At 47.9% G+C, this 25295-nt stretch overlaps 1 protein-coding gene across 3 annotated transcripts in view; it reads left to right on the top strand.

Annotated features, from left to right (window-relative positions):
* Window positions 1-3838: 3838 nt before the first annotated feature.
* UBE2F (ubiquitin conjugating enzyme E2 F (putative)) overlaps window positions 3839-25295 on the top strand; it is a 45354-nt gene continuing 23897 nt past the window's right edge. For 2 of the 3 annotated variants that reach the window (XM_077319305.1, XM_077319306.1), the window contains exons 1-5: window positions 3839-3970; window positions 6614-6747; window positions 12697-12726; window positions 13754-13819; window positions 24590-24657. In XM_077319305.1, the coding sequence (XP_077175420.1) occupies window positions 6630-6747; window positions 12697-12726; window positions 13754-13819; window positions 24590-24657 (282 nt within the window). In that variant the 5' untranslated portion in view covers window positions 3839-3970; window positions 6614-6629. The remainder of the gene's footprint in view (window positions 3971-6613; window positions 6748-12696; window positions 12727-13753; window positions 13820-24589; window positions 24658-25295) is intronic. The other variant, XM_077319307.1, reaches the window with a different exon arrangement.

Raw genomic sequence — 25295 nt, 5'->3', positions numbered from 1 at the left:
AGGCTGAGAGAGCCCTGAGATTACTGAAGAAGAAGAGTTGGTTCTTATATGCTGCTTTTCTCTACCCGAAGGAGTCTCCAAGTGGCTTACAATCGCCTTCCCTTTCCTCTCCCCACAACAGACACCCTGTGAGGTGGGTGAGGCTGAGCGAGCCCTGATATTCCTGCTTGGTCAGAACAACTTCATCAGTGCTGTGATGAGCCCAAGGTCACCCAGCTGGCTGTATGTGGCTGAGCGCGGAATCAAACCCAGCTCGCCAGATTAGAAGTCTGAACTCCTAACCACTACACCAAGCTGGCTCTGTTCTGGGCTTTTCCAAACTTCTTTTAGGACGCCTGACCCTGGCATTGTGAAGGACTTGTGTGTCAGAGAAGAAACCTTGTTGTGTTGCAGAGGCGAGAGACTGCAGAAGGATGAACTATTAAAATCCATTCGTTGCAAGTGAAAAGACCACTGGGAAAAATTTCTTTGCTGCGTTGTTCCATTACCATACCAAACTAGGATCTGAAAACCTTGCTGGTGGGTTGGACACAAAACTAAATATCTGTAAGGATTTGAATTAAGGGCATAGGACAGCCATAAGCAAAACTGTATGTAGTTAAAGGAGGAAGAACTAAAATGTGAATTTTCCAATCTTTGATTCATCACCAAGGAATCCTCCACCCCCACCACACACCCCGCGGTTTCTTATCCTTCAGTCAGATGCTGTTTCATACACATTTAAGGCATTCTCTGGAACCCGGAAGATTAGAAATCTCTGTTTTAAGAAGCAAAGTTGACATTCTCCAGAAGACGAATTCTTTGCTCATAATCAAAGGCTGCACTTGGGACAATGAGCTCATAAATGCTACACAGCAGCCGGATCCACGAGAGAAACCAGGTTTCCCCAAATTTGGGAGAAGTGCAAAATCGTTGCCCTGCTTACAACCCCGCTGGGACATTTGAGCCCATCCTGAAAGGCCACTCATTGTAGAGGTCCATTACAGCCAAAAAGCTGTGGAAGCCTTGATTTGGAGGATGGGGGGAGACGCACCACCCCCAAGAGGTCTCTTTAAGAAAGCTCCCAGATTTCTGGGGAAATAGTTGTCTCTTCAGACAGTGTCAAGAGGACCTCAAGGGGTTTCCTCATGTTCTCAGAGTAACTGTGATACTTGGTTGAGCCAAAGGTAACAGGCGTCTGCTTCCTTCTGAAAGCCGGGGCCATGGTGATTTCGTCCCATTTCAGTTAAAGGAGAGAGACTCCATCTTCTAGGAGAATATTCATTGCCAAGAAGATTGTGCGAAGAAGTAAACAAGCCAATTCATCTGTCTCAGGCAGCAGAAACACATAGGGTCTCCTGACACTGAGCAACAGAGCATAGTTCTCTGAACCGTGAGCCAGTTCTGGGAGTGGTGGGAATAAAAATCTGAATAATAATAAATAATAGTTTGAAATCGCAGGCACAGAGAGTATGCAGTACTGAGACCGTATGTTCCTCCCCTCTTTGGATCTTGCCAGTTATCATGCAAGAGACCGAAGAAAAAGGAATTTTATATCAGTCGCTCCGTCATTTTGTCGATTGGGTTTCGTGGGGAACTCCACAGTGTTACAAGGGGCTGATTCTGGTCAGGACCAAGGTGGTTGGGACGGAGGGTCTTCTGGCTCCCTCCAGGCTGTTTTTCAGACCTGGAAGGGATCCAGGAGGCACGTCAGCAAATACCACCATCCCTGGAGCACGTCCCCAGGGTGAATTTGGGGAGACCTCTCTTGTCTAGTTGGGCCTTCAGGAAAAGCATTTAGGGAACTGAGGGGAAAGGGAACAACACCACATTTTTAAAAAGAAGCCAAAGCTCATACAAAAGGATGCAGCAGTTTCCACCAGTTCCTTCTCCAGGACTTGGGAAAGGCCTCCCCAAAGGTGCCAGTCCTCGTTGTTGTTGTTGTTAGGTGCAAAGTCTTGTCTGACCCACCGCGACCCCATGGACAATGATCCTCCAGGCCTTCCTGTCCTCTACCATTCCCCGGAGTCCATTTAAGTTTGCACCTACTGCTTCAGTGACTCCATCCAGCCACCTCATTCTCTGTCGTCCCCTTCTTCTTTTGCCCTCGATCGCTCCCAGCATTAGGCTCTTCTCCAGGGAGTCCTTCCTTCTCATGAGGTGGCCAAAGGATTTGAGTTTCATCTTCAGGGTCTGGCCTTCTAAGGAGCAGGCAGGGGTGATCTCCTCTAGGTCTGACCGGTTTGTTTGCCTTGCTGTCCAAGGGATTCCCAAGAGTCTTCTCCAGCACCAGAGTTCAAAAGCCTCAATTCTTTGACACTCGACCTTCCTTATGGTCCAACATTCACAGCCATACATTGCAACTGGGAAGACCATAGCCTTGACTAAACGCACTTTTTTTGGCAGGGTGATGTCTCTGCTTTTTAGGATGCTGTCTAGATTTGCGATAGCTTTCCTCCCCAGGAGCAGGCATCTTTTAATTTCTTTGCTGCAGTCCCCATCTGCAGTGATCTTGGAGCCCAGGAAAATAAAATCTGTCACTACCTCCATTTCTTCCCCATCTATTTGCCAGGAGGCTATTGATTACCTCCTATCTTGTTTTCCCAAAATTCCTTTTTTGGAGCTATGTCAGTGAGATGCCATTTCCGGTCCTGAAGCTGGCTGAGTTTCTGGCCCTGGTAAATGGGACAGCATGGTGACCACCTTAGGAGCAGCCAAATTTCAGCCTGCCCATGAACTTCCATGCACACATGTACTCCTTCAGACCAGCCAGCATCTCAAGAGCACTGAACAATGCTCATTAAGACCGATTATGCACTGGGAACTTTACTGCCCCAGCACCCGTGCAGGAGCACAAATCGGGGCTGGATGAGGTGCACCAGGCCAAATGCTCCCCCGTGTGGGTGCAGGAAGAGGTAGAGCAACCTGCCACGACTAAAACTCCAGCCTGCAGCCCGGCATGAAACCTCCAGTGCATAAACGGTCTAAGACCCACAAAGTTTCACTCCGGCTAAAAGCTTCTGAGTGCCTGAGACATGCTTGTATCTGGAATGCAACTGGGTTGGCCTTGAAGGTGCCGGACCGGACTTTGTGCTGCTGCCACCCTGGCATCCCTGTGTTTATAATTCCTGCAAAGAATGTTAGCATAGTGTGACACCCCTTCTCCTCCTCCTAGGGATGCCAGCCTCCAGGTGGGATCTGGGGGTCCCCAGGAATCACAGCTCCTCTCCACACTATAGAGATCATTTCCCTTGGAGAAAAGGGCAACTTTGGAGATTAGCCTCTGGTCCCTATGAGGACCCTCTCTGTCCTCCACAGGCTCCACTTCAAATTTCCATCCCCCCCCCCTCCAACCTGGAGCTGCCAAACTCTCCCTTCCTACTAGGAATGCCATCCTCCAGGTGGGAGCTGGAGGGGGGACTCTCTGACATTGTCTCCCCACAAACTGGGGTAAACGGCTACTTTGGAGAGCGAATTAGGGATGCCAGTCTCCAGGTGGGAGCTGGAGGTGGGACTCAATAACATCGCCCCTCCCACAAACTGGGCCAAACGGCTGCTTTGGAAAGTGAATTAGGGATGCCATTTTCCAGGGGGGAGCTGGAGGAGGGAGGACTCTCTGACATTGCCCCCCGCCCACACACACACACATTGGGGTCCCTGCCATCCCCGGGCTCCATCCCCAAATCTCCCCATCCTGGAGCTTGGCCACCCAACCCCCTCCCCTCCCGCCGGTGGCCAAACAGGACCTGGCAACCCGTCATCCTCCTCCTCCCCGCAACTAGAGCGTGACGTCAGTGCGGCCAGGCCAGGCAATCCAATTAGCGCGCGGGCGCTCGGAGCTCTCGCGAGAAGCGCGTGGTTTTCCCCTCCCAGCGCCCGCCCTCCCCGGAAGCGCCCGCCCCTTCCTGTGGGGGGGGCGGCTGGGAGAAAGGAGGCGCCCTCCCACCGAGCCGGCCGGCCGGGGAGGAGGAGGCGGCGGCGGAGCGGCCAGGTGAGCCTCCCCCCCCCGCCATGCTGGGCCACGGGGGCAGAGAGAACGGGCCTGGCCTGTCCACCTCCGGGGGTCGCCTTCGCGGGGTCTCCCTTGGCGCCCCCCCACATTCATTGCTTAGAACAGCGGTGGCCTAACGGGGGCTCTCCAGAGGTCCATGGACCTCTGGAGAGCCCCCTGTTAGGCCACCCCTGGCATAGAACCTGCAATGCCACTCCCCCTCTTGGGGGCTATGGGTAAGGGCAGAAGGATGAGTGGCCCTTTTATTTGGGGGGGGGGGGGATGCAAACCAGGCCCTTGGTGTCCCCCTTTCCTCAGTAGGGGCAAATTCTGGGCCAGCCGCCCCATGCACCAGCCTGCCTTCATTTGGCATAGGCTGGCTGAAAGGTATGTTGGATCAGGGATGGAATGATGTAAACGCAGCATAATGCCAGGTATGGTAAAATGAATACCAACCGATACGAGCGAAAAGCATAATAACGTACTTGCTGTGCTTTCCTGATTAAATGTGCTATTAAGATGTGACATACAACAGAATGTTTTAAAACCAAAGTAGAATTTCTGTTCTGAATCCCATGAAACGCAGGGCAGGCCCTGAGGTTGGTGGTTTTGTTTATTTGCTTTCCCAAATAGGTGTCTTAACCTAATGGCCGTTGCACAGGATTCATTTCCTTCCCGTAGGAGGAACCTAATTTTTCTTGGTTGGTATATGCTGATCAGTGGCTGCTACAGATACAGTTTGGTGTCTCGCAGGCAGAGTGGGATCACCTCACCCGACCTGGTTTTCTGCTTGTACTTACTCTCCAACATAGCTGTAAACACACTGTTTTATTCTTTGCCGAAAATAAACTGGGAGATCACCCTACAAAAAAACAAAACAAAAAACAGATCATTGTGAAGAACCAACATTTTCTGCCTTGAATAAAAATGGTTGTATGGTTTTTGACCAGGAGGGGGATTTGAACATCTCTTTTGAGGACTGACAATTGTTTAACATTCTGGCTTGGAATGGGGCTGGTTGGTTACGATGTTTGACACATTTAGCAGATAACTTCTTTCATCAAAGCTGTGACATTGCTTTGCAAGACACCTGGATAGAGGCTCCTCTAAAAGTGGATGGATACTATGCATGTCTGATCAAGGCTTAAAGAGGGGTTGGGCATTCCTATTTCCACAACTTTAAAAGTGAATTGTAAAGAACTGCCTCCTCTTCCAGGAGATAAGGCTCTCCGCAACCTTTCCAGGTCCTGGGGGGAGGGAGAGGCCATCCGCAGAGTTCTTCTACTGCACCCCCCTAATCTAGTGCCTATTGTATTCCTGAATGCAACGGGGCTTGGCCCCTAGTTGTGACATAATTTCTGGAAAATAAGACACAGTTTAAATATTAATGTTTGGAAGCACCTTTAAAGTTTGCATTGTAAAATAAAGCATAATAGTTATTATTTGTCATACATGCAGTAGGTTCTTGAAATCCGTGTAAACTGAAAAAGATAAATTGTGACGGCTTGGTTGTTTGTTGGCACAATGTGCTTGAGTTAAAGCTAGTCTTGCTAGACTGATATATTTGCACTCTTTATACATACCTTCCTGCCTCCTGAGCATCTCAGGGGGGGCATGGTGGGTCACTATAGTAGAAAACATGGAAAACAATGGGATGAAACACTAACATTAAAACAAAGTATAAGGTGCATTGCAGCTAGAGGAGAACCAATCTGAAGATATGCTGTCACCCACTAGCAGGTTATATTCCCTGTTTTGAGGTAATGGCTGCCGTTCAGTTGGTGGCCATCAAGTCATCAATGATTCCACCCTCTGGAATTGGAGCTAGGAACTAACTGGCGGTTTAGTACTGACATGAAGACTCCCTTTAAGGAGACCTCTTCTGTGTTGCCTTCTAGGTTCTTGTGCTGCAGTGATTGTCGAAGCCCAAACCATTGTCCAGCATGGTTATCACTTCAGGGATATTTTTCTGTCTGTCCTTCAGATACTGGAAATAGTTTCTTTTTATCAGCAGCTGTTCATTTCTTTGTGGTGTTCGTCGTTTGGTTATTTGTAGTTTTCAAATGCTATTTTTATCTATTTTCTTCCTGGTTTTCTTGAAATGGAGGGGGGAGTTGTTGGTCTTACTAGGACTGTGGAGCTTAGAAGGATGTAATTTTGTTTAGGATTGCACTGTTAAGGTGGGAACAAAATCCATGAACTGATTAAATCACTAATGGTGGGATGCTCATTTCCATATAGGTCCCCAGATGCTGCCCTCGGGACTTTAAAGCAGGGGTAGTCAACCTGTGGTCCTCCAGATGTCCATGGACTACAATTCCCATGAGCCCCTGCCAGCAAACGCTGGAGGACCACAGGTTGACTACCCCTGCTTTAAAGAATTTTCGGCAGTAAGGCAAAAAAGTATACAGACTCAGTGCCATCCTAAGCAGAGCTTTGCCCTCAACATCCGTGAACTCAGAAGGATATAACTCTGCTTAGGGCTGAACTGGGTTTATCCCTTGGTGTAAGAGAGGTTCTGGGAAAACACAGTTTTTGTGCATTGTCCATCCAGTGATAAAATGATTTCATTTATTTAAAGCTTGCAGTTGTAAGGAAAGATTTAAAAAATGTTACAGTAAGCAACTTTCATATGTGTTTTAGATTGCAGGCAGCAGTTATGCTAACTTTGGCAAGCAAACTGAAACGGGATGATGGAGTCGGGGGGCCCCGTGCGTCCAGCTCGGCTTCTGATTCAACTCGGAGAGTGTCGGTTAGAGATAAATTGCTCATTAAAGGTAATTCTGTTTTGTATGAGAAAATCGGCGTGGCATCATCAACTAACTCAGCTAAACTGCTTTTCGAATGAATGCGGAGACGGCAACACTCTTCTTCCGGTTAAGCAAGACATCCTAGCCCCCTCTGTTCCTTTCGCAGTGAATTGTATTTATTTATGTTATTTATTCTCACTGAGATTCAAGGTGGGATTGGGCAGTGTAACTCAGTGCAGTCAATATGCTGAGACATCTACTTGGTCCAGGGTGATAGAAATCTTAAACAAAGGGATAGTTTTAGACAAGCTGAGTTAAAAAGTGCAGAAGATGGTATTCCATGAATAGAAACAATGCACTAGGAGCAGCGTAATGGTTACAGCAAAAAGATAATACATACTATGCATCGTGGTATAGCCCACAGTCACATTTCTTTAGTAAAGCACCTTTCTGAATCATTCCATTATAATATGGAATGGTATTTCGTTTGCTTTCCCAAGTAATTCTAGTTTACATGGTTTGCAGAATGGGATGCCTTCCCCAAACATACCGTTCTATAAGGTGGAGGCCTCAGTAGAGAGCATCCCTGTACTTGCAGTTGTTGGTCGTGCTGACTTGCAGGGCGGCGTCTGCAGAAGGCAGATGAGCTGTTGTGGTGGCCCATGGAAGGAGAGGTGGTCCTGCTTCTTGAAGGGTCAGTACCTCAAATGAAACATGGTAACTGATAGGTAACCCACAAAGTGACTGCTGATTGGCTGTAGAACAGTGGTTCTCAACCTGGGGTGTCAGGAGCCCTTTGGGGTTCGAACGACCCTTTCACAGGGGTCACAGCAGGGCAAGCAGCTTGGCCAGGGTAGAGCATTCATCTGTCTGGAGCAGCGGAAAAGAGCAAGATCGGCATGGTGGGACAAGAGGCAGAACTGAGCGGAGAAACCCCGGGAAAAAAACAATTTATGAACAATTTATGAACAATGGATCTTCACGCCATTGGTCAGTTTCGGTTTAATTTCTGGAAAAGAACACTTGCATAATTTTATGGTTGGGGGTCACCACAACGTGAGGAACTGTATTAAAGGGTCGTGGCATTAGGAAGGTTGAGAACCACTGCTGTAGAATATCTACCAGGTTCTGATAGTAACCAAGCTGTGGCATTCTGTACCAACTGCAGTCTCTAAGTTGACCCCACAAATCCTTAAACCACTCCTGCTTCAGTGGCATTTGTGTACACTACCTATAGATTATATACTGGCTAAGAAAAACAATAACAATGTGTTGCTTTAATGACTTTTACTTCCATATCTCTTTTGTTAATTCTTTGATTGTGAGTGGCATGTCCAGATTTTTCATTTCACAGTCCATTCAGGTGCATGGAGAAAGCATGTGGCCTTTCTTTGATTATTCCATTTCAAGAGTGAAATTACATCCTTGAATGCTCGTTTCTTCCCTTCTCCCCATTTTCAAAACTTCCTAGAGACTAACAAAATGCATGGCAGGGTAGGAGCTTTCATGGGCAGTGACTTACCAAAGCCCCCCTCCCCTGCCACACATTTTGTTAGTCTTGAAAGCGCTCCTGGACTCTGGCTCTTTTCTCCTCCTTAAAGACTGACTAGCTCGGCCGCCGACCTTAATCAAAACTTGCTAGCTTTGTGTGTGCTCGGATTCTGTATCTGGTGGCTGTGGGGTGATTGTGGTGGATATGGGATTAAAAAAAATATATTGGTTTTCGTTGCCCTGCCCCTCAGTTGCATACCCAGTGTAAAGTGAATGGGTAATCTGGTTCTCAACTGCAACTATATACCTGTAAAGGCATTTAAGGGCTTGTGAAATAATTAGTCTTCTTCGTGGATTTCTCCAGGCTTTAAACCAGTGGTCCCCAACCTTTTTATCACCGGAGACCACTCACCGGGGACCACTCAACACCTTTTACTGAGGCCCGGTGGGGGGGGGGGTAGTTTACTCCTCTACTCTCAACCACTGCCCTAACTAACGCTCTCTGATCGCTATGGTAATGTTTAAACCTCCCTTCAAAATAAGACAGACACGCCACAACAATGAACATAAGGAACATTTTATTTTCATGGAAATTTTAACTCCTGACAATGACAAATCAATGGGGACCTTGAGCTTGTTTCTCTGCAATGAGATAGTCCCATCTGGGAGTGATGGGAGACAATGACACCCGAAGTGTGTTGTGAAGGGCCGGGGGGGGAGAAGGCGTCCTTCGCGGCCCACCTCCAATTAGTCGACAGACCACATGTGGTCCGCAGCCCACAGGTTGGGGATCGCTACTTTAAACTATATGAATGTGGTTTTCCTCATGGCCCATATTGGTTCCTTATTAGCACATTTTTGGGGGCCAAAAAACTTTTTGCAAGGACCTCACCCCCCCTCCTCCAGCTAAAACACCCTTGATTAGTGGGATCTCCTTCTTATTTTGGACTTAGTTGTTTTGACAGGCTCTCCTTTTAGAGCCCAAGTGCCCAGGGACCAGAGACTTGGGAAGTCTCATATAGCCACCTGGGTTCAGCCATGGCATTGTGTTGGCATGTTTGTACTCAAGGGAGGGAACCTTTCAGTGCTAAGCTCCAAGGCACACCTAATGCAATCATATCCAGCAGATACTTCATCAAGGGCATGTGAACGATTTCCAGCGATAGACGGCTGGGCAGCCATTCAGTGTGGCTAGTCCAATCCAGTGATGAGCCATCAGCAGGACTCTTAAACTCCTCATTCAACTGTTGTAAACTGCCTCAAGCCAGCTGGCCAGGAATGGCGGTCAGTAAATTTAAATAAATATAAATCAATACAGAGATCCAACGTGATAAACCAGGGATTCCCAACCAGGGGTCTGTGGCCCCTGGGTGTCTCTGGGAGTTCTGAAGGGAGCTCTGAAGTGGTATGGTATGGGAGGTGTCCAGGCTGTTTTCTCAGCTGCTAGATTCAAGTGGGTAACCGTGTTGGTCCGAAGTAGCACAACAAAAATAGAGTCCAATAGCACCTTTAAGATAGCTTCTGCTCCCTGTTTCCTTTAATATTTTTAAGATGGATGAACTCAAAGGTGCTGTTGGACTTTATTTTTGTTCTCAACTTCTGCTCTTCTTCTACCTGAGGCAGAGCTGCCATAGTAGTAAGGCGGGGAAGGGAGCTAAAGGATGGCTAAGAGTGTGGGTAGTGATGCCACTTCTGGGTGTGTAGCAGGGGGCATGGCCAGCTGACATTATTTCAGGGGCTCCTCCATGGTCAAAAAGTTGAAAAAGACTGTGATATACAGAAGATACGAAGATCGTGAGTTATTCCTTCCTGGAATCCTTTTTAAAAAATCTCTTCTTCCTTGGATTCGGTTTGGGTAATATTTTTGTCCGCCCAACCTCCACCTGCTTACGTTTTTGACCAGTCTCATATATCTGGTCCTTAATCCTGTTCAAGAATATAGATGGTTCACCTTGAAATCCTGCCTTGTGAGCAAAGGAAATGAAGGAGAGAATGCTTGCAATAAAATGCTCTTAAGGTAATGGCTAAGACACAGCCCACTAGCATATTAGCCTTAAGCTGAGTGACTCTGTACTTTGCCTAGGAAGGGTTAGAGGAGTGAGGATGTACAGTAGTGCATTTTTGTATGGATAAGTTTTAAATGATTTTAATAGTTTCCTGCAGTGAATACTTGTTACTTCTGCAACAGTGCCGGCAAGTTAGCAGCACCGGATTGTCCCCATCCCCTTCCAACGCAGTGTTGTTTTTCATGCTGAAAAGATTGCCGTGGGATTAATGGGACAGGCATCTCTGATGTTGTGGTTAAGAGCGGCAGCCTCCAGTCTGGAGAACTGGGTTTGATTCCTTACTCCTCTTCCACATGTAGCCAACTGGGTGACCATGGGCCAGTGATTTCAGAGCTCCTAGAGCCCCACCTGGAGAGAGGAAGGTGATTGTAAGACACTTTGCGGCTGCTTTGGATAGCAAGAAGCAGGGTACAAAAATCAACCTTCTTTCAAGCTGAGCGGGGGGGGGGCTGGATTAACATTTTAGCATCTGTGGTTTGGGGGAAAGCACAAAAAGAACAGGAATTAGTTTGTATATCTTTGGGAAAAAATGGCACCAAAATGATTTCAGGTAGGTAGTGTTTTCTTTAATAAGGAAGACCCACATGCTGACAATGGAGGTGGAATAGATATGGTAGCTATTTGCAGTGTATACCTTTTAATCAGGGTCGTGTGAAGTTGCTCTCAGTGACAACAGGTAAATGGAGTGTTGTATAAACTGGAGTTATTTTAGAATTATTTTAGTATGTTTTCACATTTCTGACCAATGCAGAATGAACATGTCAATGTAGACTTTCACACATTGTGAATACAGGTGAAAATACTGGTCTGGAAGAATAACCATGCTTCAGGGTCATGCTCCAAAACCTGGCTTCTGATTTTGGATTGGAGGCAAATTAGGGTTGCTGATAAGCCATAGGTTATGCAGTCAGGTGTCACAGCAGACTTTGGGATCCAAAGGACTGTAGCGCATTTCTGCTATGGCTTGACTAAGATATTGAGTCTTGCTCAAGACTTGTTTTAAGGTCTAACTTCTGTTGAAAGCAGCAACAGTCTATCCATGTTTGGGGGGATTCTGACGGTATTTCTTCATTTGTTGCCCATCTGTTTTGCGTGATGTACCAAAATACAGGAAGGGGATTGCAAAGGCAGAGGACAGTGCTGTAAGGGCGAGGAGATACATAAACTAAAAAGCAGCTGTTTACGGGTGTGTTGGTCTAGAAATAAACCCCCCCAAAATCAAGAACACTCTTCATGAATTGCCTTTCATGTGGACTAACCAAAAGGCGCACAACAATGCACAAGCTTTTGTGATCGCCAGAAGTCTTTGATCAAAAAAATTGAGGGGAGGAAAATGGCTCCTGTTGTAGAGTTGATCTGAATAAAAGATATCATGTACAGGCTGTTCTTGATATGTGTAGTAAATATTGCAGTAGACTAGTGGTCCCCAACCACCGGGCCGCGGCTCCCTTTCAAAAAGGTTGGGGACCACTGCAGTAGACTACTATTCTATTCCCTTATCAAAAACATCCCCCTGAGCTGTTCTCATCCCTCTCTCTTGGGCATCTTCAGAACTGTAGCTGCTGCCTGCTCCATCTTCCAAGGTGCGCTCTAGCTTGTTCTGTCAGATTGAGGTCAAGTTGTTTCCCATCCCTCTTCTGTCCCACGGTGCTAGAATCGAATCTGTGAAAGGGGAAATGTCTAGGCAGCACAAAGGCAACTAGCCTTTTTGTAACTCGTCCTTGGCTGTTCAAAACTTTGGTTCAGGCTTTAGGCCTAGTGAAATTCAAAGACTTCTCTGGGAAAAGGCCATGGTGATTCGCAGGTTCATAGAGAGAGAAGGGGATCAGATGGATATGGGTGCATGTCAGGTCTTAATAAGTGAAGGGCGGGTTGGTTGGTTTTGATATTACTTCTGTATGGGAAGCGAGGGAGGCAAAACATAACTATGCTCAGTCCAGCAGGAAACTGGAGATGGTCTTCGTTCAGGCATTGGATACTCTTCAGCAACCATAACAGTGGTGGAAGACGTCTCGGGCACAGTTGGCAGGAGAGTGGACGGGCATTTAGACAGATGAGGAGTCAGTAGGTTGTTTATGGGTGGAAAGGGTTGTCAGGGAGTCTGGCTTAGTTTTGTCTCTTGGGCTTTAAAGAGTTGTCACTTTTATATACGTGTTGCTAGATTCCTTTGCGTATAGACTGGTTAACTTAGTTGAGAATTGGCAAGGATGCAGAACAATTTCAATTATTGCCAAGGCTGAACAGTGGACAAGAGTATAGTGAAATAGTTTGAAGTAAAGAAGGGGATAATTGTGAAACTTCTTCCCATGATGTGAGAATTATCCATTTGCATTGGCAGCTATATAGGAAGTTCCTCTGTAGAAGATATGTTTATATGAAATCTAAAGGAAATATTAATGTTCTCTTTATTTCTTAACAGAAGTTGCGGAACTTGAAGTAAATTTACCTTGTAAGTATAGTATTCAGCATGCTTTCGTACAGTAGAATAAAATCTTGTCTGGCAACGTTTTATCAAGTATTTTCATTTTCATATAGCTGAGAAGTGCTTGAGAAGAAAAGTAAAATAAGTCTCCGTAGTCCCACCTTGTCTGACTCCCCTTCAGCTCATTTCCCAGGAGGGGCTCCAGTTGCTTCTGAATGTTGGCATTGCCATCTTCTTCTTTTGGAAGAATCTAAATTAGGATATGCTTGATTCTCTTATACAGTGGTCCCCAACCCCCAGTCTGTGGATCAGCCGGTACCGGGCCACAGCTCCTCGTCTTCCTCCCCGGCTGCTGCCTCGGGGGCTGCCCTGCCACTCTGCCGCCGGCTCACTTTTGGTGCTCTCCAGCAGCTGCCATGGCTGGGGCTCCCCCTTGGTGTGGCACTGCGCAGCTGCTGCTGACAGCGCCCCCCCAGCAGGTGGCGGGAAGTCAGGGGTGCTGGCGGTAAAGCAAGTGGAGCAGGGGCTCAGGCGGCGGCGACATCCCTCAGCAAAAGACTACCCCCCACCTTGGCCTCAGTAAAAAATTTTATCACCGGTCCCCGGTGATAAAAAGGTTGGGGACCACTGGTTTTATACACTTGGGCATAAAACTATGTTTCGGACACCATCCAGCTAAAGCGAAATACTCTGAAATCCTGGTTATTTTTAATGGTTATTTTAAACTTCTATTAAAACCAGTGTGGTGGGGGAGATTCCCACAGACCATATCCAAAAATATGAAGTTTGCAGTCTGGGTGCATGTGCGATTTCCTTTTTTCAAGTTTATACCCATTGAAGTATGAGCAGTGTGTGATTGCTCGTATTGTGACCTTGATCTTTCATGTGCCGTTGTAATGAATGGTGCCTAAGGAATGCAGGGGGCAGGAAACAAACAAATGAAATGTCCAGTCTGGCTGAACGTGGAGCTTTTGGCATGAGTGCTGCAGGCTCTCTGGAGCCATAACCTTCTGATTTGTGTCACATATTTTCAGATGTTTGTGTTTGTTTCCAGGTACGTGTAAAGTCAGCTTTCCTGACCCAAATAAACTCCATCACTTTCATCTAACTGTAAGCCCAGGTAATCTTTGAAAAACATGCCTTGACATTATCATATGAATCTCAAGTGAATCTGAGCATAAAGTGGATGTGTTATATATAAATGCCAGAATTGAGCTTCCCGTAGTGGCTAAGAAGCTTAAGGTGAAAGATCATTTGAACAGGAATGGAGGCTAGATGGGTCGAATGGGAGACTTGAGTTGTGATAGCTAACGGTCCCAAACCTGGCCTATTGAAGCCCGCTGATGCAAAAAAACTAAGCTATACCAAACCAGAACAGAACAAATGGCATGCAGAGGGTAGTTCACCTTGGTGGGTTCCAAGGGAGAAACACTCTTCATCAGGCATGACGATTATTCATGATTTTGTTCCTGAAATCCTTTTTGGAGTGTCAAGGAATCTCCCCTTCTATTGTTAAGAGAGAAGATTGAAACAGATAATTTAAAGAACACCTTGTTTGTTTTATTTAAACATTTTTAGGCCACCTCGCGACCCAAACAGGGTCTAAAATTAATGAAAATCCAAAATGTTTCAGCCTTAAAACAGCATTTAAAATAAAGTCTATATGTATATACACGGACGTGCACACACAGACATATGTGTATAAACATCCAAGTGTGGGTAGCATAGTAAGGGCAGAGGGCCAGTATCAGTTACTGGGGTTACACCAAACTGAACAAAACAGGTTTCACTTGCTGGTAGAAGACAACGACTGAGGGGTGACCTGAGGTTCTGGAAAATCATGGATCCTCTGACCCACGTCAGTCAACTTTTTGGCTGCAGCCTTCTGCACTAAGTGTAGCTTCCAGACAGTCCTCAAGGGCAGCCCCACTTGTTTATTTATTTAGAGATTTCTTTATGTCCGTTTATTCATTTGCTTTCTCCTTATAGCTGTACTCTTATGATCCCTGTTCCATAGTCCGAGGAAGTGTGCCTGCACTCAAAAGCTCACGCCTTGAATAAATCTTTGCTGGTCTTAAAGGTCCCCTTAGTATTGTGAACATTTGCGTTTTATAGAAAACTAAGGCACTTAGACTTTTAAATGCCATGCATCTGCCCATTAATACAATTTTATATGCTAGATAAGTTATGAACAATGCATTTTTATGCTGCTGAAGCTGAAAATTGGGTGTGGGTCTGACAGGGAATGTACGCATTGCGCCCCCAATTCAAGTTGCCCCCAATTTCTTCCCCCTACTCCACCCCGTGGGAGATCCAAAGTTCTCAGAAATTTTATCTCTGTCTCTTGAAGAAGGGGCAGAATAAAATTATTATATTGTATGATCATTATTTGATCATATTGGTCATATTGACCTGCCCCCCCAATGGCCAATGATGGGCCTGGAAGGGGTGGGAAGGGGAGGGATCATGGGTGGGCATGTCCACAGCCCTGCTTCCCAACCATATTCTGCACGATGGAGCCTCGTCTGAAACTCTGCAGCTGCTGCCCTATGTGTCAGGATTGTAGAATCTCTGTCATAAATTAGCCTGAGTTCCTCCATGTCAGTTATACTGCTTGATTGGGCCTGGCGCCTGCTTGCCCTGGCCTTGTAGTTTGTAAGCTATAAAGTAGAGTAGTGATGTTATGTTAACCTTTATCTTGTTGTGGGCTCACAGGGTTGTTGTCACCTCTCTCAAGGCTGGGAGAATGGAATCCTGTTGTTTTAACACACATGTCTTTTCTCTCCTACCCCCCTCCTTGGGAACTGTCAAGTTTTGGGCGGGAGAAATGTATTGATAAGCTGGGGCAAATCTGGCCTCTGGTCAGATTTGACTTTCAGTCCAATGCGTATAGTGCTAATCAATAAAACTCTTTTCTTTTGAATAAGTTTTGTTGTGAGTTTCCTGTGCGTCTGACATCAAGTCAAATCTCACAACTCCTTTCACCTGCAAAAATGCAGGGCGAGGGACATACTTTTTCTGAGCAGGGAGAGGGCCTGGATTGGGACCTTTCCCAGGGCGACGGCGCTGGTGCAGGGCCGTACAGCTCGGGCATGCTGAGGGCAGTCTCGGGGATAACCCCGGGGCCCGAGGAATTTTTGGAACGACACGTCACCCAGCGTAGGCGATTGTCGAAGTACGACCGCCCTACTGGGGACGAATTGTGGCCGGAGCACCTGGCACTGCCTAGCTACGGACTGGAGCCTGTGGGTGAGACGCAGGACTTGCAGTACAAGCTGGACAGGGTGACCAACTGGCTGCAGGACCTTTCGGGTCGGCTGGATCCGGAGGAGAAACGCCGGACACAACGCCTGTTTTTTTTTTATTATAATATGTTTATTTCAGTTTATATAAATGCCATGATAAATAAAGTAAGGACTGTAAAGCATTTTGTACAACTGTTTTTTTTTTCCTTTTTTTTTTATGATAATTTTATTGTTTATTATTATATAAAGCATTTACAGAGAAGTTGTAAAGAAAAAGCGACCAGTTGATATGATTTGCCATCTCTTTTAACATAGATATTTAGTTCTCATCACATATTATTCCTAGTCTAAAAGTTTTTACCATTTTTCTTAGCCAAGTGATTGTTAATACATATGAGATCTGTTATATGAATACATTCTGTTATTATCTTAAATGATATTAGGTCAGTCTCCTTCATAAGTTGGCCCTAACCCAAGAATTACTACTGTTGTCTTGTTAATGCCTATAAAATATGGTTTGTCATCCTCTTTTGGCATACATATTAACATACATATTCAATTCCCATCGCATATTAATCCTGATCTAGGAGTTATTACCATCTTTCTTAACAAAGTAGTTGTTGATACATAGGAAGGTATAATCTATTATAAGGATATATTCTATTATTGTCTTAAGTGATATAAAGTCAGTTCCCTTCATATATTAGACCTGTCCTAAAGGTTGCTACTGCTTTTTTTTTCTCACAAGAAGCCAGGAGAGTACTCCATTGTTCAGCTCATCTTTCAGGTGGTCGCAGAAAATGAAATTGTATTTTTTTCCATAGTAGAGTGTTTCTGATTGTCCTTCTGTCAGGGCCAGAGAAATCTCTTGCTTGATTCTTGCTTGTAATCGCCTTTGAGGGGGCTCTGAATCCTTTGTCAATCTGGATCTCTTCCTCTGGTCGCACAGAAATATCTCCTGATAGCTTCCTAGTTGCTGTCGCTTTTGAGTAGACTCTTTTTATTTTGCTGATCCAAGTCATTTCCTGCTCTGAATAGACTTCCAGGTTTTTGGTACTTTCCTTCCATGAATCTGTTTTCCCAGGTTCTTTAAAGATACTTTGGGTTTTTACATCTCTGGCACTCTCTCCCTCCAGTTGATTAACTTCCAGACATTGAGGTTTCACTTGATTTACTGTTAGCTGAGCTGCGTCATCAGCTGGTCTCTCCGGATCTTGGGCTCCATCCAAAAGCTCCCCCTTAGTCCCACGAATTTCCTTTTCCAGCTTATTGACTGCTTTCAGTATCTCTGAGTTTCCTTTGCATAACAAATGAAAAAGCTGTGTCTTTGTTAATTCTTCCATAGTTCTAGGCAGACACAAACTATAAACAGAAAGTCTCGTGAGGTCTCGCGGGAGCACGAGCGATCCCAAATTATCAGTTTGTCGATCTCCGTATCAAGTCAAATTCTCCCACTAAACGTTCACCCATAAATCTTCAAAGCACTCTCTTTGTTTGGTTAATGGGTGTAATTAGCTGGGAGTCTCTCACTCGGGGAAAGAAGGAATTCGCTTGTAAATTGGTTGAGGGGGGGGAGGGAAGAGCTTGTGAGAGGAGAGAGAGAAAAGCCAGAAAGCTTTCAATTCTTACTGTTGTAGGTTCCAGCTTCTGTCAGCTTCTGCTCCTATCGATCTGGTAAATGATGGTCTGGGAAGAATGTGAGGTCGGCTGGTCGTTTCAAGCTTGTAAAGTTGTTTGCGACAAAGACGCCATCTTGACCTTGAGCTCAAGCCGCTATTAATCCAGGGAGGTCTTGCTTCTCCCTACGGATCTGTAGGACCCTCAGGTCACCGTTCCCGGTTCCTGGGGCGACCTGTGAGCAGATTTGCGTATCTGTTCAGGTCTGCCAGGTGCATAAGCCCCTGACCCTCGGCATGGCTTAAGAGCTGAACTGAAGTCCAGCTTTCTTATGGCGCCATCTTGAGGTCTCTCCGACACAACGCCTGTTGAAGGAAGTGCTCGGTGGTGGTGCGCACGATACCAGCGGGCGCAGAGCGAGCGGTGGGCTTGCCCTGCAGGAGCACGGCATGGCGGATACGCAAGCAGCAGCGGATGCTGAAGCGGTGGCCAGGGCCAGAGCGCAGCTGGAGATCGAGGCGGAGGCGGCGGCTCGAGCGAGAGCGCAGAGGGAAAGGGAAAACGAAGACGAGGAGCGAGAGGACGCGGGCGGCGCTGGCGGCGACGGAGCCGGAGGCGACGGCGCGGACGGAGACGATGAAGCGGCAGCGGCGGCGGCGGCGGCGGCGGACGTTGCGGGAGCCGAGGCGGCAGCAGCGGCACGAGAAGCAGCGGCGGCGGCCGCGCGGGCAGCAGAGGCGGCGAGGGTGGCAGATCGAGCGAGAGCGGCGGCGGGAAGAGGACGAGGCATCGGCCGTGGTGCAAGACCCCTGGTCCCAGCTCCGGCGCCAGCGGATTGGGGCCCAGGACGCCTACCTCCCCACCTCCGTGGAGTGGAGATGCGGAGCACCTATAAATTCAAGGCTAAGTTTTCGGGGAACCCCGCAGATTTTCCTACGTTCCTGGTGCATCTCCAGGCCTACATGATGGACATGGGTTTTACTTTCCATGACGACGCCGAGCGGGTGCGCTTTGTGGGGGAAGCCCTAGAAGGCAAGGCTGCCAAATGGTTCGTGGACTTGTACCGTTACCATCCCCAAGCCATCCGTAACTACAACCACTTCCTGCGGGCCATGCGCCAGATGTATGTGGAGCCGTTCGAACGGGAGACTGCAGAGAAGAAACTCAGAGCTCACCGGCAAGGAAAATTGTCAGTGGTTGAGTATGCCAGGGAATTTAAGGAGCTGGCGTCTTCGGTGCCGGACTGGACCGAACCCCAACGCGTACTGGCGTTTGTGGGGGGCCTCAATCCCACTCTGGCTGACAAATGCCTCCTTTTGGAAGACCCGCTTACAGTCGACGGGTGGGTCCAATTGGCTGGAGAGATGGAAAATCGATTGGAGCGGGCCTCGATGGTTCAGGTCCTGGCGGGTAAAACCGTGGCGAAGACTTCCACCCCGGCGAAAGTCAAGCCCCGAGCGAAGCTGGAGCCGACTGAGCGCACCCGGCGCATGGCGAAAGGGCTGTGCTTGGGCTGCGGCCAAGCGGGGCATTTTCTCGCACAATGCCCGTCAAAAGCGGGATCGACCCCGAGAGCCGCGAGCAGCCCCCCACCGAAAGCTCAGCCCGCCAAGAAAGCCGCTCCGAAGAAAAGTGCCAAGTCTCTTCTGGTGCCAGTGGCTGCCGTACCGGCAGTGGACGACTCGGAGGAAAGTAGCGGGCTGGAGGATGAGGACCAAGCTGAGGCGCAGTCGGGAAACGAGGACGGTCTGCTGTAAAGGCGCCCCGCCAGCAGGCCGCCAACAGGGGCAAACGCGCGGTGAGTGATTCCCCCTTGCTGCTCTTACCTGCCAATCTCTCCAACCCCAAGTCGGGGAAAACAGTGGGTGTCCGATGTATCGTGGACTCGGGGTGCACCCAATCCTTAGTGAGCCCGGCGCTGGCCGAGACTTTGGGGGTGGGGAAGGTGCCGCTGAGGGAACCCTTGCCAATCACCCAATTAGATGGGAAATGTGCCCCCGGAGGGGAAGCCACGGCAAAAACGCGCCCAATGGACTTGGACATAAAAAAACATTGGGAGCAAATCCAACCTTTGGTAGCCCCTCACTCTGCCTTCCCTTGCGTGTTGGGATTGGATTGGCTGAAGGAACATGACCCCCTAGTGAAATGGAAAGAAGGGACTGTGGAATTCACCTCTCCCGCTTGCGAGCAGCACGCTCGGCCGCGGAGCCCCCCGAGCTCGGGGGTTGTGGCCGCATTGGGATCCGGGGGGGCAGCGCTCCCTCCCGAGTATCGGGACTTTGCTGATGTGTTCGCGGAGGTGGAGTGCAACCAACTTCCCCCCCATCGTAAAACTGACTGTGCAATTGAATTGAAGAAGGGGGAACCCCTCCCCAAAGCCAAGCTTTACTCCATGAGCCCGCGGGAAATGGCAGAGCTCAGGGACTTTTTGGATAAAAACTTGGCGAGGGGCTTTATTAGACCGGCCACATCGTCCTTGGCGGCCCCGGTCCTCTTTGTGAAAAAGAAAGACGGTTCACTGCACTTGTGCACCGACTACCGGGGTTTGAACGCAGTCTCCACATGCAACGCCTACCCGCTCCCCCTGATAAAGGACTTATTGGGCCACTTGGGGAAGGCGCGAATCTTCACGAAACTGGATTTAAGGGAGGCCTATTACCGGGTCCGAATAAAGAAGGGACACGAATATTTGACAGCCTTTAACACTCCCCTGGGGCAGTTTGAGTACACCGTAATGCCGTTCGGCCTCGCCGGCGCTCCGGGCGTGTTCATGAATATGATTAATGAAATTATGCATGATTTATTGTACCAAGGGGTGTTGGTTTATATTGATGATATTCTTGTGTATTCAGAAAATGTTGAGAGTCATGCTAACCTGGTCCGTGAGGTGCTCCGCCGCTTGCGGGAGCACCAGTTGTTTGCCAAACTGTCAAAATGCGAGTTCCACCAAGATGCGGTGGAGTTTCTGGGCTTCCGGGTCTCCCAGGCTGGGATTGAAATGGACCCGGGCAAAGTGCGGGACCTGTTGGCGTGGGAACCCCCCCGTACTAGGAGGCAATTACAAAGTTTCTTGGGGTTCGCTAATTTTTATAGAACCTTTATCCCCAATTTTGCCAAAGTGGCGTTGCCTCTTACTGATTTGTTGAAAACCAAACAAGGGGGAAAGACAGCTAACCGTCCGGGGGCGCCTCTCCATTGGACTCCCCCATGCCAGGACGCGTTTGACAGACTGAAATTGTTGTTTACGTCCGAACCGGTGCTGGCCCATGCTGACCCAACTAGGCAATTCACCGTGCAAGTGGATTCCTCGGACGTGGCAATGGGGGCCGTGATCCTCCAAGAGGGGGAGGATGGGAAATTGCACCCGCTGGCCTATCTTTCAAAGAAATTTTCTGGGGCGGAACGAAACTGGGCCATTTGGGAGAAGGAAGCGGCTGCAGTCAAATTGGCTCTTTCCACTTGGAGGCATTGGTTAGAGGGGTCCGCAGTGCCATTTGTGGTCTGGACGGATCATAAAAACCTCCAGGCGCTCAAGCAGCCCCGCTCGCTTTCGGCAAAACAGATGAGATGGGCGGAGTTTTTCGCTCGTTTTAACTTCTCCCTTAAACATCTACCCGGCAAAATGAACTTTCTGGCAGACGCCCTGTCGCGCCTGCCCCAGTACAACAGCAAACGAGACCCATTGGTGGATACAGTTTTTACCCCCGCCCAACTGGGGATGGCCGCGGTGACGCGCAGCCACACGAAGTCTGTAACGCCCATTCCAGGGGGTTGGGTCCAGAAGGAATTGTCACAGGACTCGGAATTTTACTCCCTCCGCCCCGATCTGACTGAGAAGGGGGGGCTCTTTTTCAAAGGCGAGAGGCTTTTTGTCCCGGCTGCGGCCAGGGGAGAGGTTTTAAAACTTTGTCACGATGCAAAAACAGCTGGACATTTTGGGTTTGTGAAAACTCTGCACCTGGTCAGGAGACAGTATTGGTGGCCCTCTCTGCGCAAGGATGTGGAAAAGTATGTGCAGGGGTGCCCCATTTGTGTCGCCTCAAAACCTGCTGGGGGAAAGAAAAAAGGGCTGTTGCAGCCCCAGCCCACCCCCTCTCGGCCTTGGACGGATGTCACTATGGATTTTATTACGGACTTACCTCCCAGTCGAGGGAAAACCGTCATTTGGGTGGTAGTGGACGCTTTTTCAAAGCAGGCTCATTTTATCCCGTGCACGGCCTTGCCTACTGCAGCCAAATTGGCTTCAATGTTTATAAACCACGTGGTACGTCTGCACGGGATCCCGACACGTGTTCTGACGGATCGGGGGCCCCAGTTCGTTGCCAAGTTCTGGCGGGAGCTCCTGAAGTTGTTAGGCATAGAACAAGCCCTCACCTCAGGCTATCACCCCGAGTCTAATGGCCAGACCGAGAGAGTCAACCAGATCTTGGAGCAATACTTACGCTGCTTTATCAATCATCAGCAAGATGACTGGGTTTCCTTACTGCCACTCGCTGAATTTGCCTATAACAATGGGGCCCACGCCTCAACGGGGGTATCCCCCTTCAAGGTGGTGTATGGGACTGATTTAGTGGCAGCACCCACTTGGGAACTTAGCTCCACCGAAGCCCCTGACATTAATAAGTGGGCTGCAACCATCAGTGCAGGGTGGCCGGAGATAGTGGCCAGCCTCAAAGGAGCGAAACAGGCCTATAAAGCCCAGGCAGATAAAAAACGGGTACCTGCACCAGAATGGAAAGTGGGAGATCTGGCCTATTTGTCCACAAAGAATTTGCGGTGTCAACAAAAATCCAAGAAGCTTGGCCCAAAATATGTGGGCCCATTTAAAGTGGTTAAATTAATAAATGCTGTAACTGTGGAACTTGCTTTACCAAAGACTTATAGGAATGTGCATCCGGTTTTTCATTCCAGCCTGCTGCGGAGAGCTCCCGTCCCGGATGAATGGCACCCTCCTCCAGCTACGCCTGTGCCGATATACATCGACAAAGACACCCACTATGAAGTTAACCAAATTTTAGACTCTCGTATGCATAAGGGTCGCCTCCAGTATTTGGTCGATTGGAAAGATTTTCCCTCTGGGGACAAGGAGTGGGTTGAGGCTGGGAATGTGAAGGCGCCCCGCCTTCTCCGGGCTTTCCATCGAGCATTCCCTGATTGTCCTCGCCCGGTGGATGCCGGCTAGGTGGGGGAGTGAGTTAGTTTTAATGCGGAGGGATGTCAGGATTGTAGAATCTCTGTCATAAATTAGCCTGAGTTCCTCCATGTCAGTTATACTGCTTGATTGGGCCTGGCGCCTGCTTGCCCTGGCCTTGTAGTTTGTAAGCTATAAAGTAGAGTAGTGATGTTATGTTAACCTTTATCTTGTTGTGGGCTCACAGGGTTGTTGTCACCTCTCTCAAGGCTGGGAGAATGGAATCCTGTTGTTTTAACACACATGTCTTTTCTCTCCTACCCCCCTCCTTGGGAACTGTCAAGTTTTGGGCGGGAGAAATGTATTGATAAGCTGGGGCAAATCTGGCCTCTGGTCAGATTTGACTTTCAGTCCAATGCGTATAGTGCTAATCAATAAAACTCTTTTCTTTTGAATAAGTTTTGTTGTGAGTTTCCTGTGCGTCTGACACTATGAGCCCCAACGCAGTTGTTTTGTTCTTGCTGTTTTGTCTGAATGTTTAGTCCCACTCTCCTCTTTGGCTGGGGCCTGAAGTGGATCTCCGCACTAAACGAGTACAATAGAAAGCAGGAAGCAGTTTTGTGGGCTGCCCCCAAAGGTAGCTCATCGAAAGGCACAGATTGCAAGCCATGGGACAAGAGCCCTTTGGTTTGTGCCTCTTGCAAATGGTCCTGTGTCGACCTCCCAAATTCAGAGGCACTAATCATTAGAACCCCAGAGTCAGGAGGCAACACCAGGGAAGGCCTCTGCCTCTATGCCCTGTTCAACCCCCAGAGGCTCTGGTTGGCTACTGTGTGAGACAGGATGCTAGACTAGGTGGACCACTAGCCTGATTCAACAGGACTCTTCTGATATTCTTATGAAGGCCTTTCTTCACTGTTGTTGGCCAGTGAGAGGAACTGGTTGGCCACTATGTGAGAGAGGATGCTGGACTAGAGGGACCACTGGTCTGATCCAGCAGGGCTCTTCTGATGTTCTTAGAAAGGCCTTAGCCTCTCTGCCCTGTTGTTGGCCATCGAGAGGAACTGGTTGGCCACTGTAAGAGACAGGATGCTGGGCTCTCTTGAGGTATCTTGGTGCCCACAGGAGCTATGTTTGGGAAGATGATACAGACTAAGCCAAACTCCTTTGAGAGAGATCAGTGGAGTGATTTTTTTTTTAGCCCTAATGGAACTGTCTTCTCTCCGTAGGCAATTAGCTGGGGGGGAGGTATTTTGTGTGGTTTTTTTGTGGGGGTGATAGATTAACATTATCCCACACATCCTTTTACAACGGGTGATGATTCAATCATTGGAAATTCATGAGTTTTGGCTTCTTTGCTTTGCGAGGAGAGAGCCTGTGGCTTTTTTGGACTTCTTTTTGTATACCAAGTATATTACCAAAAATCAACACGATGCTAGTTAAGAAACTCATTACGATGGTAAGATACTAGTTAGTGTGCGATGCTACCTTCAAATATAAGGAAGTTTGCTATGCCGTTGAATTTAGGTCAACTCTCGGAAGCTGGCTGATCTGAATATAACCTATGACAGACTTAACATGTGAAAATTGAGTTTGCCAGTGGGCCTGTGCAAAGGGAGGGAGGGGGAATAATTGAAACCCTGCCAGTACTTTTTAGCACATTACTGTTGTGCCCGATGTGTCTCTGAAGTCATAGTGCCCCCCCCCCATATCCAACTTTATGTTCTTTTGACAGGACCTTAATTTGGTCATGTTGCCATCACATCTAATTTCAATCTAAGCCTAACTGGGTCCAGATATTTGGCTTCTGCCTGCTGTCAAAAAGTTTTACCGTATCTAGTTAGAAAAAGGATGCATGTTACCTTCCCAATACACTTCTCCCTTATTTTCTTCACAGATGAAGGTTATTATCAAAGTGGAAAATTTCAGTTTGAAATCGAGGTTCCAGATGCCTATAATATGGTGGTAAGTAAAACGGGCTCATGTTTATTGAGAGCGAGCTTTCTTTTCTACCCGGCTTGAACAGCAGTCTAGATTTTGATGCGGTTAATGATAATATAATTCTATTCTGCAAGTTTAAGTTCATTTTAACTATGGTTGGTGAAAGAAGACAATACTCCGTTTTTCTGTTGCGTTCCTATACTTAAGCGAAAGTTTGCCATATCTAGGTGTAGCTTTCCTGGTGCTGAGACAATGCAGGAATCTCTTTTTACGAAGCACCCGCAGTTGCACACTGCTTACGGAGGATCTGTTTCCAAAGGACAGCAAAGTACTTGTTTTTCTAAATGTAATGCTGAAAGCGATGTCATACGTCAGATCTGCTCCATAGGTAGGCATGTGAGATGGGGTAATTATAGTATGTTGGGGACGAGAGCAATAGGAGAACGTGTCAAGTGGAACTGCTTCTGTTGCACATGCCTTCCTGGTTATGCAAGAAATGTGAAGGTCAAAATCTTCAGGACGTCCCAGCGTCATGCATCACTCTGCTGATTGAAGCGTTGCCCTGGTCTGGTTCAGACTCTCAGAAATTTTGCTTCATAGCGTCGTCTCATTTGAGGCGTGTGTTTGGTGTAGTGGTTAGGAGTGCGGACTTCTAATCTGGC

Source organism: Paroedura picta, chromosome 2 (genome assembly GCF_049243985.1).
Source record: "Paroedura picta isolate Pp20150507F chromosome 2, Ppicta_v3.0, whole genome shotgun sequence".
NCBI lineage: Eukaryota > Metazoa > Chordata > Lepidosauria > Squamata > Gekkonidae > Paroedura > Paroedura picta.
This window is presented reverse-complemented; position numbering and strand designations above follow the sequence as displayed.